The 15,639-nt window shown below is 34.5% G+C and overlaps 2 protein-coding genes across 4 annotated transcripts; one reads left to right on the top strand and one right to left on the bottom strand.

Annotated features, from left to right (window-relative positions):
* Positions 1-2,837: 2,837 nt before the first annotated feature.
* Positions 2,838-13,746, bottom strand: LOC145043494 (nicotinamide/nicotinic acid mononucleotide adenylyltransferase-like). Of its 3 annotated transcripts, XM_078992178.1 has the most exons (14): positions 13,681-13,746; positions 13,373-13,596; positions 13,183-13,253; positions 12,976-13,007; positions 12,825-12,900; positions 4,914-4,987; positions 4,695-4,768; positions 4,278-4,363; positions 4,084-4,167; positions 3,848-3,932; positions 3,634-3,713; positions 3,367-3,468; positions 3,222-3,280; positions 2,838-3,093 (listed from the first exon to the last, which is right to left on the bottom strand). In XM_078992178.1, the coding sequence occupies exons 6-14, from the start codon at positions 4,967-4,969 to the stop codon at positions 2,976-2,978; spliced, it is 744 nt and encodes a 247-aa protein (XP_078848304.1). In that variant the 5' UTR covers positions 4,970-4,987; positions 12,825-12,900; positions 12,976-13,007; positions 13,183-13,253; positions 13,373-13,596; positions 13,681-13,746; the 3' UTR covers positions 2,838-2,975. The 3 variants fall into 3 exon arrangements, with proteins under 3 accessions (XP_078848304.1, XP_078848303.1, XP_078848302.1); XM_078992177.1 differs by lacking the exon at positions 13,681-13,746 and having other exon boundaries at positions 12,976-13,026; positions 13,373-13,674; XM_078992176.1 differs by lacking the exon at positions 13,681-13,746 and having other exon boundaries at positions 13,373-13,674.
* Positions 9,680-11,025, top strand: LOC145040593 (uncharacterized). The gene is made up of 2 exons (XM_078988502.1): positions 9,680-10,147; positions 10,369-11,025. The coding sequence occupies exons 1-2, from the start codon at positions 9,680-9,682 to the stop codon at positions 11,023-11,025; spliced, it is 1,125 nt and encodes a 374-aa protein (XP_078844628.1).
* Positions 13,747-15,639: the final 1,893 nt, after the last annotated feature.

The raw sequence follows: 15,639 nt of genomic DNA, 5'->3' as shown, positions 1-15,639 counted from the left end.
AATGCAAAACATCATAACGAATTAATAAAAGAATACATACCATGAACCAGGTGCTACAATACTATAGGTCAACCAAGAAAGAGGAAAAATTCTTAGAGAATTCTTAAACTAAATCTTGCTAAAAGAGTTGAAGGTGAAGGTAGTAGTGTTGGATTGCCAATGGAGTTAGATTAATTACAGTTTTAATTGTGTGTCTTTATATGGATTGAACAATGGAATTTATGTTTGTTATGTTCATGTATGTTATAATATGTATATATTTATATTATGTATATATTTATAATATGTATGATCTAATTTATATTAGTGTGTACGGGGTAATTTAGTCATTACAAATGTTTCAAGAGGGCATGTGAATGTTAGTTTAGGGGTAATTTAGTCATTCGAATCAGTTAATCCAATAGGTGTATGTTATTTCAAGTAATTATTAAAGTAGGGGTATTTTAGTCAATCAAAGAAGTTAAACTACTTACAGTCCCGTTAGGTGTATCAGTGTCATTTTAATTAGTAAAAGAAATAGGGGTATTTCTGTCATTATGTTGTATTTGACTAAAGTCAACAGGGTATTACAATCAATATTTTTTATGTGACTTAACCCATTATGGATATTTCGGTCATTACTTTATTATTTGATTTAACTCATTAGGGGTATTTCATTTCTTCCAGGCAATTATCCAAAGTGGGCAACCAGAAATACAACAAAAAAGCACTTTTCCATTGTTTTCCATTTCTAGGTTTTAGGCAACGACAAATCTGGGTATTAGATTCTTCTCTTTTGTCCCATGTCCCACACACAAACATTGGGGTTCATGTTTAATGGTTTAAAATGTTTGACTTTGTCATGTGGTCACAGGAAGAACATAAACAAAAAATATGGGTATTACTTTACGACACATGCACATTTAGATTTATAACATGAACATTTTAACTTAACCAACATTTCATTCATGGGTTTCTACATCTTCACATCTATTAAACAAGTTAAAACAGGAATTCCACCTCTATCTAAGTACATACGAGAACCATCACCTGTGACTACCATCAAAAAACTGATCATCACAATAACATGATCACAAAACCACTAAGCACGACACCAAATACTACAACCAGAAACCAAAAGACAAGGAACAAAACGCATTACTAATAAGGAGAATAAACAAGATGCACGTCAAAACAAAATAGAAACCCAAGATTGAAATGTTGTAACGTGAAGTTCTTGTGTCATTTTAAGAACTTGTAGGTTAACACCCCCACAATAGCAACAACAAAAACCCCAAGAACCTATTTCACTTTCTTGCACTTGTTTTTACCTAAAACGATGTTGACATACGACGCTTGCAGTGAACACAAATGCTTCTTCAAATCAGCAACCATGTTAGATAGATCAAGTTGAACTGCCCTAACATCATCGACTTCATGATTTAGGGTGTCCAACTCTCTAGTGATGTTGTGTTGTAGTTCACGAAGGTTGTTTGCAATCTCTACCCTCACAAGCGACACCTCCAACTGTGTCTGCAACATATTGATCGCCATGTCTTCATTTGTAACTCCATTCGAGACATTTTCAGCCATGTGCCGACTATAGTTGGGTGACCAACCGTGATTTGGAGATGATCGTGAAGGCATCATTTTTGCGATTGGTATTGAAGTTTACGGTGCAGTTAGGATAAGCAGGTTACGAATTGTGCCATTTTAGGGCACAAGCTTAACATTTTATACGGAGGCGGGGGTGGAGTAGTGTGATTGTGGACTCTACGTTTCATATTCCAAAACGACGTAGTTTGGGTCCGAGACGTAAATACAATTTCGCCATGTCAATCGATGATGTGTCAAATCGGGATGATGTGGCATGGTTACCGGGTATAATAAGTAAAAGAGACTAAATTGCTAGGTTGCAACACACTTTGTTCCCTCATAAAACCACTAAAAAGGTTAAGTGACTAAAATGGTAAACACTAGAAAGTTCATAGGTCGTATGTGTCATTTTTCCATAAAATAAACATATCATCAGACCTTGTAAAAATAGTATTAGGCCAAGCTTTGAAAACATACCCAATCTTGTGAAAAAAAAACCCTAAGGAGTAAGGACAAAAGATAAATAAAGAGCTTCTTCCTCACAATATTGTAATTTCATTGTAATTTCATTTCAACATTTCTTTATGTTATGCTTCAAGATGAAACAATATTTCATTTCAACATTTCTTTATGTTATGCTTCAAGATGAAACAATTTTAGAGGAGCATGTATACAAAAAGAAGAAACAGAAACATGACCTAGGGTTTAAAATCAATTATTTTTATTGGTGATCGATGCTTAGGACGTGAGTTAGAGTGATACAGGATTACATGTTGGTAACCGACTCCATTAATAAAATAACAAGAAATGTGTTAAAGTTTGGTTTATTTTGAAAACAAAAAATGTATTAGATCTAAAACGGAATAAAATGCAAAATATATGGAATAAACTCAATTTACTAATTGGTAACCGGTTAAAAAGCTAAAATAAAAGAGAACTAATAAAAGTTGAGTCTTTTGAGAAACAAAATTAAGGTCTAAGACGGAAAAAATCAAAATGTATCCACACATAAATGTCCTTTTATCTCATTTTAAAATTTTAGTTTGAACAAATAGTATTATCACATTTTTCTGTTACTAGCTAGTTAATTAGATAAAAACTTACGAAACAATAATCTAAAAAAGTTTAGTTGCTAACTTGCTATTATGAGAGATTTTTATTAAAAGTAAAACATCGACCATTGTAAGTAAGTATTTAAACAAACACTTTTCAAGTTTCTATTTTTTTTCCTTTACGTCTATTTCACTCGATTTACTCATACATTTAAAAAATATCGATTTACAAAAATGATATACATGAACTCAGTAAGGCTCATAAATAAATTGAGCAGAGGTTTTTATTACAGCAAAAATATAATCGTCGACAGTTTTATTGGATAATTCCTTTATAAATATCATTAGCTACAAACTTTGTTGTTGTGAGGCAATGGGGTTGATATACAGTTTGTTTCGTTTAATGTAACTAATAACTTCATCTGACGTTAAATATTTCACAGATAAACCCCGTGAAACACAATCTCTATAATCACATAAACAAACAAAATTAAGCTTCATGTTAGGCCTATATATATATATATATATATATATATATATATATATATATATATATATATATATATATATATAATGTAGGATTTTGGTGGCTACCTTACTAAAGTTGAGCTAATACGGTTTGGTACTATTTCATCAACAACTTGGATGCTACTCTGCATGATTCAGATACAAAAAATCGATAGAATCAAGAATATGATGGTAAAATTGGTGAAATGACATAAACGCCCGTGTTGGTTACCTTGTATTCGGTCAAGATGTCAACACGTGAGATGATTGTCTCAATGTCTTGACCTTCTCTGCGGATACAAACTACACCAAAGTCTCTGCATATACTCCTCACCTAAAAGGAAAAGGAAAACAATTTGTGGTTCTTTATGGGCATATTTCAATAAATAGGTTTTGCTTCATATCTAATTTGACCACTAAATTGTTACTAAAAATGTTCAAGAAAAACCATTATAAAAAGTAGAATCCATGTGAAAGTGCATTCATTTTACTTATTTACCTGGTCAGGTATCCAAGCTCCAGTAATGCCAAATGATTCTAGTAGATCAGAGCCACAAACAAGCATCACCTTTAGGGATTCTACAATTACAACAAAAAAAAAAAAAAGTGCAAAGTTTCTTCTATTTAAATTCTACTTTAAACTAAAAAGTCTAAATAAAGAAAAGGATAGTTTGATTGATCACAAAAGGGTAAGGGTGCACTCTAATACATACCATTAGGTATCAGCCCATTATCACAAAAAAAGCTTCTGATTCTTGACAACACAGTCAATGAGCGTTGAAATGAGCTTTGTTTTGCCTAAAACAGATAATTAATTAAATAGTTAATACAAACTACAGATAGCCTTTACCAAATAAACAAGTCTATTATAAAGAAACAATGTTTAATAATTTCAAAAGAGAAATGTATTATTTGTTCTACTCCTCCCACTAATTAATTAATTACTAACCTCCCAGGCATCCACCATTACAAAGTCGGAACTTTTGCAAGCCAGTTGGCACATTTCAATACGATGTTCAGAGGGTATGAGACCCTAAAAATTAAATTTATAATTAATAAATTTTACTACATTATTATAATGATTTGTTTAAAGAAAAGAATGATGAACAATTTGTCAATCACTCAATTGATATGATATGATACCTTTTTCTGGTATGCATCATTTACAGGCGACATATAACCTCCAACAACATGAAATCCTTTTGAGTTAAGTGCGTCTCTTGCCAATTCTAAGCATGATAAAAATAAATAAATAATCACAATGAGCATACACCCAAAATATATATATATATATATATATATATATATATATATATATATATATATATATATATATATATATATATATATATATATATATATATATATATATATATATATATATATATAGCATTAATTATATTTGTAGTCATGTATGTAACACAGAGTTGAGTTATGACATGAATGATGAAACAAAAAACTAATTAATACAGATATACTTCTATTGCTGGAATAAATATAGCATTAATTATATTTTAAAAATCTACAGTATTATAGTGATTAATTTCACATCTCACATACCAAATAGGCGTAAATGCATGAATGTAGGAGGATTGAAGCTTCCGGTTGATACCAGTACTACTTGGATTTCCTCCCTGTAAAAATGTAAGCATTTATTTTCCTTTTCCTACACTAGAGACTATATGTAATTATCATTTCATGGTTTTAACATTTTGATAATTTCTTTCTAAATTCTATTGTTGCTTTTAGCACTTCAAAAGAAGGGTAAGTAAGACATACTTTGACGAATTATTTTCCTCCAACAATAATTTATCGACTGGCAACCCAACATCCATTTTAGTAGGAGCCCCTCCCTGCGTGACAGAAAAGTCCCCTCATCAACAATGCCAGATGAGTAGCAAGATAAATGTACAAATATATAAATGAGAATGGTTTTTTCATATATTTTTTTACCTTATTATTGGTATAAGGTTTTGATAGTTACCACATATTTTGTGCATCGGCGATGAAGGTTGTCAAATATGGTATAAATTATTTTTTTCAAGGCTTAAGGTTGTAAAAAATATACCATGAACCATTTAATTATATTTATCAAATGTTTTTGTTACCTCATCTATCTTTGAACTAATTATATGTGTCGAATCTTTAAAACTATTCACAAAAATGTCTCAGATGTTCACAAAATGCAAATAATTTCTTTAGTTTTTTGGTAGACACCAAAATATACACTAATTTTTCTATTTCATCAAATTTTCGGGGAAATATATGGGACCCACTACCGGGTTTAGATGTTTAACGTAGACCTCTTCGATACATTGAAAGTCATGCCTCATAACATGCTCGACGAAAGCAGGAATGCCACTCTTGGTATTAATCGGCAACATCTCAAGTTTACAACATGTTATCGTTGAGATAGTACCACTTACATCGGGTTTCATGTCCCAATGCATGTGAAATCCTTTCTAGCAAATCCACGTCTAGATAAGTGATGTTTATCCAATCGACATAGGAGATGAGAGTTGGGTTGAATCCAAGTCCTCGGACGTTGTCGAAGTTTCCACCATGGGAAATCTTAAGGATGAAGTATGTGCTGTTACCCGGCCAATAAGTTGATCAGAGGGTGTGTAGGAGCACCCTCCATCAACGACCAAAGTTTACAGAGACTCATAGTTCCGTTTTGCAAGAAATAGGGATCGGCTCCTACGATTTATAGGAGTGTTTCTCCGTTTTTATAATGGAGATTTGCAAAGATGGAGAGGATGTATATAATGTAGGGTGTAGGTTGATCAAGCACTTACTTTTTCCAATTATAGTGCCTACAGACCTATATTCTTGGTTTTAAATAGCGTAAAGTGTCCCACAACGCTTTAGGCTTTGGAATAAAAAGCGCTAAGTGCTAAGCGAAAGCGCCCGCTTTGAGCACACGAAGCGCCCGGTATTAAAAAATTGAAACATATGGAAATTATATATAAAATTATGAATACTTAAAAAACCCTATATTGCATAAGGCATCAATTTTAAAAGTGGCATAAGACATGGAGATAAAAAAGACAAAAGTATCATCTTAGATCCTAAATTCGTAATCCTTAATCATAATTCATAAAAACTAAAAACTAGCAAAACATCATCATCATCATCAACTTGGACAACATCATCTCCACCATCACTTCTGATATCTTCTTACTCTTTATCCACCAAAGAAAATCTAGATCGTTGAAAGCTATATAGAATTGGTGAAGAGATGGAGAAGCATAAAAGATCTAAGAAGTTGTACCTTGTTTTGATCTTGATTGTCGATTCCAACAGTTGTGTTCAAAGGAGGATGAAGATAAAAATGGAGAAGAAGAAATGTTTGCCCGCTACTAATGTTGTCTTTGTTGTGCGACACATGAAGTTTAATTTTAATAACCCAACGTATCTAATTAAAAATAGACTAAACCTGCCCAGCTAATTAAATAAGCCCACCAGTTGAAAGGAAAGTTGACTTAGAGACCATGCTAACTCGTTTTATGGAGGCTTAAGAAAAGAGACATGATGAACCAGATGCAGCAATAAAAGATCAAAGGTTGATGATGAAGGATCAACAAGCCATGATGAAAGATCAACATGCTATGATGATTGAGCAGCAAGCATTATTAAGAAATCATCAAGCATCGATCCAAATCTCAAAGCCTAACTTAGTCAACTAGCGACTTTGGTAAATGACAGATTATCTCCACAATTTCCCGACAAAAAGACTCAATCATATGGCATGGTGATTGAAACTGAAGAATATGCTATTTCTGAGTTCTTAGAAGCTTTAGAAGTGGAGCCACAGCAGTCCAGCCCAAGGCCAAAGAAGTCGAAACTCGAAGAGAAAAATTCGGCTGAAACATGGAGCGCACGACGTGAGCCTTTAAAGCTCACAACGTGGGGAGGGTCTGAACAGAAAAATTCAGCCAATGTGCAAGCTTATCGTCCACCGCTTCCGTTTCCGTCCCGAGCTAATATCCATCCACTGGAGAAGGAACATTTGAAGTTTATGAAGCAAGTGGGTATTCCAATCAATACCCCTTTTATTGAATCGTTATCCAAAGTTCCTGAATATGCCAAATTCATACAAGATTTAATCAATACTCGTCAACAACTAGAAGAGAATTCCAAGGTGATTCCTAGTGAGCAGAGTTCTAGGGTGATTATGGGAGAGTTAGCAAAGAAAATGGGATATTCTGGACGTCTCACTCTTCCATGTGAGTTTGGGATCAATTTGAAGACTTGTGTTTTAGTTGATTCTGGAGCTAGCATAAATCTAATGCCTTTTTCGTTTTATCAAAAGCTAAATCTTCCGGATTTGAAGGCTATAAGAATGACAATTCACATGGTCAACCGTTCAGTGACGTATCCTAAAGGCATTGTAGAAGATATTTTGGTAAAAATTAGGAAATCCGTTTTTCCAATTGACTTTGTTGCAATGTACATGAAAGAAGACAAAAATGTTCCGATTATTCTTGGTCACCCTCTACTAAATACTACTCGAGCCTTGGTTGACATTCGTGAGTTCAAGCTGACTTTGAGAGTTGGAGATGACGAAGCTACTTTTGGAGTAGAAGATGGTTTTCACGAGAATAATGTTCAAGGTGAAGTTTTCAACATTTATTAAAAGAATGAACTTGAAGAGTTGGAGAAGCTTATGGAAGAAGAAATTAAGTCAATTCAACAAGTTAAATGCACCAAACCAAGAGCTTCTGTTCCACTTGTTTTCGAAGCAATTGCTTATAAAAATCCAACTTCTTGGATGAGTGAGGAAAGAGAAGACTTATCAAGTGATGAAGACGGGGTTACTTTTAAGGAAAAAATACTAACTTTGGATGAAAAGATGGTTCCCATAGAGCTAAAGAATGAGGAAAAGTGGAAAATAAACTTCAGGGGAATAAAGGGGTTAAAAGAAAGCTCGAAGAAAGTAATGCAAAGGCTAAAAAGGAAAATTCTAAAAAGGCTTATCTTAGACGAGTTCAGGCGTACAAAAGTAGGTGGAAAGAGCAAAATGTGCAATTGGTGATGTACACTCCGAAAGATTCAACGTGAGGCGGAACGGAGTCTGGCTTATGACTCCAAGAAAAAGAAAGGCTTCTCGGGAGGCAACCCGAGTCTGGTTTGAATTTCTTTTGGTTTTTGCATTTAGTGTAGTTTTGCATTTTTAGTTGGTTTTTAGGATAATTAATCAACTAATCATCTTAATTATTTTGGAAATGGTTAAAAAAATCAAGTGTGGGGTTCTTAAAAATTAAAGGGCAACACAAATTTAAAAATTTATAGTAAAATAGACATTTTTATGCAAAACCTCGACACCACCTCGTGGCCCAAAAGCCCACCTCGTGGTATCATTAATTGGCCCAAATTTTTAGCCCACCTAAGGACTCACGACGTGAACTTTGAAGTTCACGGGAACATAGATTAAAGAAACAAGGAACTCATTTTACTTCCATTATTCAATTCTTACGAAGTGAACTCGTAACCTTGGTCCTCCTACACTCGATTTCGACTTTTTCTTACCACATCTATCTTCTTGCTTAAGTAATACTCATTTAAGGTAAATATTTATGTTCCTAATTCTTTTTTTGACCGATTTACTAGATTTAGGGGTTAAGGTTTGTTATAATAAGTTCAAAATTTGAAATTATTCATAGTTATGTTCGAATTTCATCTTGCAAGTCCCTAATATGTGCTTAAAATTGTTACTAGACAAAAACCATATGCGATATCTACACTTAATTTGTTTGGAAATTGGTTCAATTTTGGGATTATAACCGATTGCATTCGCACCATATTCACGACGTGAGTTCTACAACTCACGACGTGAATACTGGAAATCATAATTATTTTATGCTCTGCTTAATATTTAAAGGTTGCTATGTTGTTGGTTTTGTTTTTCTATAATTTTTCTTGCAGGAATATGGCTCCTAGGAGAAATGTTAATGAAGGTCAAGGAGGAATTGCCAACTTACACCCATTCTATACCTTTCCAACCAACATTTCCCATGAGGTGCTTATTCGGTATAACAACCGATTGGGATGGCCTTCATAAACGAGAGTTCGCGGTAGCACCAACAATCAATTGGAACAAGCTAAGGCCAGACGGAGTGGTTCAGCGGGGAAGGAGCGGGACCGATCCCGCACCTGTGCACACCGCACCATGGGTGCGGGAAAGGAACCGCGGGAATGGACCGGGGGGAGAGAGTCCCACTCTCTCTCTCTCTTCCAACTATTGGCCATCCAATTTTTTTTTTCTTTTTTATACTCAAACGGCTATATAGCCGTTAACATATATATATATATATATATATATATATATATATATATATATATATATATATATATATATATATATATATATATTCTTTTTTCCTTTCCTTTTCATAATCTATAAATACTCACACATTCTATCATTTTTTAAACCATAATCTATATTTCTCTATATTTCTTTCTTAAAAATATTACTCAAAACGTCATCATCTTCATCATCCGATTCGACGACAGTTTAGGAGACTAAGTTTATCGATTCCGTCATGGCGAAAACGGTTGCATACTATGAAAACCGACTTGGTGAAACATTACGTGCACGACCTAACCTAAGAAAGTCGCCGTTACGTAGAAATCACGAAGCCGGACAGGATCGTCTTATAGAAGATTATTTTGCAGATGACGCCGTCTACGCTGTAAAGTTTCGACGTCGGTTCCGGATGAGGAAGGAACTATTTTTACGTATTGTTGGCGATTTGGAAGGCCGTTTTCCATATTTCCAATGGAAAATGGATGCAAGGGGAAAAAAAGGTTTCTCGCCCATTCAAAAATGCACGGCTTCAATTCGTCAGCTAGCATACGGCATGGGCGCAGACAAATGGAACGAGTATTTTAGAATGTTAGAGCGTACTGTGAGGGACTCTGTGTACAAGTTCGGCAAAGCGATCTGTTTGGTTTACAGGCAACGATATTTGCGCAAACCAACTATCAACGATATCCACCAATTGTATACGGTACATGAAGGCAAACATGGATTCCTTAGAATGCTAGGTAGTATCGATTGCATGCATTGGAGTTTGTCATATGCCCCAACGCATGGCGTGGTTAGTACATGAGAGGCGACCACAAAGAGCCGACGATTATTCTAGAGGCTATCGCATCACATGATCTTTGGATATGGCATGCATTCTTTGGTCCAGCTGGTGCAACCAATGACATTAATGTGCTAAACTAGTCGCCTGTATTCAACGATATCTACCTTAGAAAGTCACACGATGTACCTTTTCAAGCAAATGGGGTAGCATATAAGCGTGGATACTACCTTACTGACGGTATATATCCTTATTTGTCTATTTTTGTGAAATCGTTTACATGTCCTAACGATCCGAAAAGGAAAAAGTTTAAAGAGGCGCAAGAGTCAGCTAGAAAGGATGTGGAGCGAGCATTTGGTGTACTTAAGAGACGTTGGCAAGTACTAAAGGTCGGGGCAAGGTCATATGAGGTGAAAATGTTGCAACACGTAATGTATGCATGTATCATATTGCATAATATGATTCTTGAAGACGAAGGAAGAGCGATATGCCGATATAATGAAAATGAAGTTTTGCCAAATATCGAAGGAGTAGCCGTTGGTACACAAGAGTATTGGGTGAACAGAAGAGAAGTACACAATCGCGACTTTCATCAGGCCCTTCGTGCTGATTTGGTGGAGCACATTTATAGGGCTCATGTTCAGCCCCCGCAAGAGTTATCTTACGATGATGATTTGCTTGACGAATCAGACGAGGATTCTGATATGTTCGTCGAGAGTGAAGATTTCGACGACGAGAGTGACGCTGGGGAGAATGATGCAGATGATCTAGGCGAGGACGAAGACGATGATTCCGAGTGACATATCTAGGTTTAAATAAAATTAGGATATTAATTAATAATTTTTACTATGTTGTAGTTTGTTTGATTTTTTTTTTTTAGATTTTTTTTTCTACTTATTTAAATATTAGGGTTAATGTAATTTTTATTTTACTTAATGAAATGTTTTTTATTTTTAATTAAATTTTATGTTTGATATTAATTTAAAAATTATTAAAAAAAAATTAAAAAAAGGTGAGGGAAGGGCTTCCCTCCCACTCCTTGGCTTTTAGGTGAGGGAAAGGAGAGTGAGGGATAGAAGAGTATAGCCCACCAAAAGTGAGAGAACCATCCCTCGCACTCCTTCCGGTCTAAGGGAAGTGGAACTTCTTGACTGCTTGAACCCATTTCTTACTAAAATTCTTGTAAGGAATGAGATTACATTCACATGCAAAGTGTGGAGTAATTTATTAGCCATTCAAAAAAGAGTTTACAAGGAGCTATGTGTCAAAATTTTCTCCACGGTAGTATTCCAAGATAACGTGCAAGACCCAAACTTCCCTCACACTTTGGTTTTTCGGTTAGGAGTGGAATATCGGGAATGCAGTTTGGTTGAATTTGCATCGAGGATGGGTTTATATGAGGCCCACGAAACAATGACTCTAGTATTTTCGGCATTTTTGCGGAAGCTGCATGGACATATTCTGGGGGAATTTTGGGGCATCGGTTTTGGGGTAACATTGCTTCTGTAATTTTCAACTCGGGTGTTTCTTCGGAAAGCAACATAAAATCCCCGATCCATCATTTGATCCACGGACTCATCACCTTCTCTATTCATCACAAAAAGCATGGGGACAAAGTTACCAAAATCAATTTGTTCTTCTTATGGACCATTTTGCAACCGGGAATCTGTTGCAACATTCCTTATTTCTTGACACGATACTTAGCCGAGCACGCGGTTAATTCTCGTCCCGGGGCCCGATTTGTGGTGGCCATTTTGTTACCCGTTTAGCACGATTATAGAGTAATCATTCCCGGGATTACAAGGACTCTTACTTTTAAGGAGGGGGATGAATTTTCTTTGAGTTATCTTGAGACCATACGGGTAGTGGTCAACATGGGGTCACATTGAAGCATTCCACATAGTAATGATGAGGATATCGAGCAACCACAAGAGGAACCTGAACACCAACAGAGGGCGAGAGGGAGAAGAAATGTGAAAGAAAGAGGAGACCGAGGACAACCTATGCACCCATGGGAGGTGCCACTTTTAGAGGGGATATGCCGAGTTATTTTGATCAATTTTCTTTGAGTGTCAATTGGATCGGAGGAACGGTGGAAAACTTGGTTAGATATTTGATTGTGGAGCAACCACCTTACTTGGGAAATCACTATCCGATCAATGTGGAGTGAATATCAAAATCATGGTGGAGATGGAGCCGGAACTAGCGGAGCACATGATGATGAAGATGATGAATAGTTTATCCTTTTATTTTATTTGGGTTTATTTTACTTTATTTTTGGTTTGTTTGTTTTAATTTTAGTTTAATTTAATTGTGTAACAAGAATTTGAAATTGTTATGTTTCCTTTTCACTTCCTTTTCACTTACTAAGTTTTTAAAATAAAATGTCCTAATAAAAAAAAAATTGTAAGTAAAATGTTATAACTGGATAGATTTTTCAAACTACAATGCCATAAAAAAAAAGATGATGATAGTAGGATGCTATGATAAACAACTAAATGAAAGTAGGTTGCCATTTCTTGCATTAAGCCTTTTTGACTTTTACATACAAGACCCAAGAAGGCCACACCAAAAACTAGCAAAAAGAATTTGGACTTACTTTTTATTGAAACAGGGGGGATGCTAACAGAAACTGCTTAGTTCTTGAGCAATTCTACTTTTGACTTGAGTTCTACCTGATTTCACAAAATATTGACTATCAGAACAATAGTTATCAATATATTGAAGTGAAGCTTATATAAAATTATTACCCTGTTTGCTGCAACGAATTCAGCTCTTTGATCTGCAAAGATACAACCATTCTGTAAAATGAGATGGATTAAAGAAGTATAACATACATTCATATTGAAGCTAATAAAGGAGCACTTCACAAATAAAGAGCCCATAAGAAATTATATGAATTTTGTTAATATCAACAAGTATAGTGCAGAACCATGGCAAGTTCCGGTAGATGTTACCATTAATTGCTTGAGTTTGAGGATTTTTACTTTCCTCCTTTTTGATTTCACAGTCAAACTCTTTGATCAACCTAAAAGAAAAACAAATCAATCAAGTTCCAAGATGAAAATTGAATACCAAATTTAACCTAAGAGAAGAAGATTGGATTATGTTGTGAGACAATTAGTAAGTTTAGACGATTATATTCACCTTTGTTGGTTGTCATTTGATCAGATTCTGAAAGCGCAAACAGAGAGATGGAGTGATATGCGCGGAGTGACTCAAGTGAGAAGCGATATCGGAGGAAGAATGTACAAGAAAAAAGAGATACGTGTGGACTGTGTGGTCGCCGGATGTCAGCTGGTGGTCGGCGGTCGGATTTCAGTGCGAGATTGGAGAGGTGGTTACTTTGGACTCGCATAAAAGAAAGTCACCTGATACTCGGAAACCGGTAAATCGGTGTTAGGCAGGTAGGAACGAGCCCTCCAAACTAGGGATCTGCGGAAAAACCAAAGTACCTGGAAAATTCAACCCTACCGAACTGATGCCCTATCGGGGTTCCGTAATTGTTTCCTCGATTTTTGGGTTTGTTTATTTTTGATTTAACGTTTAGGATTGTTTTTTTTTTTTTTTTTAAGTTAATAAGTTAAAAAAAATATTTGACAAATTCAAAAATATTTTTCAAATTAGATTTTTTATTAGATCATCCTCAATGCTTCGAACACTTCAAAGTTCAATGAATTATCACATCAGCATTCCACTAACTATACAATTCAACCTATTAAGGATATGTTTGGCGGACTAGCTAAAAAGTTAGTTGTTAGCTGAAAAGCTAGCTGATGGTTGAAAAGCTAACTATTAAATAAAAAGTTAGCTGATAAAAAATAACATTTGGTAAAACTAGCTGGAATATATAAAATTATATAAAAGGACATGTAAGAATATGTGTTTTTATAATTAATTAATGGGTGTATTTGGAAAATTTTAAAAAAACTCCTAAAAAACTAGTCTAAGTAGCTTTTCAAAAAGCTAGCTTATCAGTTACTTTTTGGCTTACCAAACACGACAACATAAAAAAGCTCGAAAAATAAGCTAGCTTATCAGCTAATTGTGGCGCGCCAAACACAGCCTAAATTCTACACTCTATTAAACTATTAAAAGTTCAATGGATTCGATGTTATCATTTTAATGTTTTTTTAAATAATATTAATAAATAAAACTAGAATATTACATTAATTAAAAATTCAAAGTTGCAATTACTAACTATTAGTTAAAGATTACAATTTAGAAATTAAAAGTTACAAATAATACACTAAATAAAAAGTATAATATCTAAAATATAAATTTTACTTCATATTGTATTTTATTTTAATTTTGTCACAATGATTTCTCCAAATTTCATGTCCATCTTACGACATGGTACTGGGATCCATGAAACTGATTGAAATTTCTTCATATCCAAAGAGTTTTGGTAGCGTTCGAAAGTCTTTTTATTTTCTTTTATATATATTTCAAGTATTTCATCAAGCTTATTACTAGATGACGAAGTGGAATTGGTAGCTTTCCCTTTTGCTGCTTTTTTAGCTGCATTCCTACCAATTGGACGAGTTGTAACTTCATCATTATCCAGGTTAATGAAAGATTATGTATTTGATGAAGACATAGATGCCCCAGATGCAGTGCTTGAACATTTCCATTTCGGTTCATTTTTAAGGATATTCCAAATATGTTTGTGCCATATCCATCATGATAATGCTCAAAAGCTCCACTTTTGAGATCGTCCTCAGACCATCCACTGAGGCGTTGACTTTTCAACATTATATACATTTGATTAAATGCAACTGCAAATGGGTTCATGTAATGCCAATGCGTTTTGAGGTTGGCTTGAGTTCTTGCAACGTTCGACGTGTTGCTTTTTTCGTAGTACACAGTAATTCATCGCCAGAATTCTTTATCACGTTGTTGAATTCCAATAATGTTGTCTTCTGAAATTTGTAGCCAAGTTTTTGCCAACAATATTTCTTCTTCTTTTCTCCAGTAGTTTTTTTTCTTTCTTTCTTGGTAGGAGTTTCTGTTGGCGTTGGCTCATTTTCTAGAATATGGGGAGGATTCGGGCTAGTAGAATTTGGGTATGCATTTTGGTATGAATTTTGTGAATGATTATTTGGATTTGGGTATGGATATTATGGATAAATGCTTAGACTTTAGTATGGATATTGTAGATGATTGTTTGGATTTGGGTATGGATGTTGTGGATGATTGTTTGGATTTTCGGGATCATACGAAGATAACAAGTATGTATAGTAATTTGGATTCATGATTGGTGAATTAGATAGTTGGTAGGTGTGAATAGGAATATAATATGGTCATCTTTATTTGTAGAGTTGAACATCTTGGATGCATTTGCCTTTAATTTGTTTCATTTGACTTTAACTTGGGTTTCATTTTACTTTAATTTGAATTCCATTTTACTCTAG

The sequence above is a fragment of the Lactuca saligna genome, chromosome 4 (genome assembly GCF_052625555.1).
Source record: "Lactuca saligna cultivar CGN05327 chromosome 4, ASM5262555v1, whole genome shotgun sequence".
In the NCBI taxonomy this organism is placed as follows: Eukaryota; Viridiplantae; Streptophyta; class Magnoliopsida; order Asterales; family Asteraceae; genus Lactuca; species Lactuca saligna.
The sequence above is the reverse complement of the archived record's forward strand: the minus strand, read 5'-3'. Positions and strand labels throughout refer to the sequence as shown.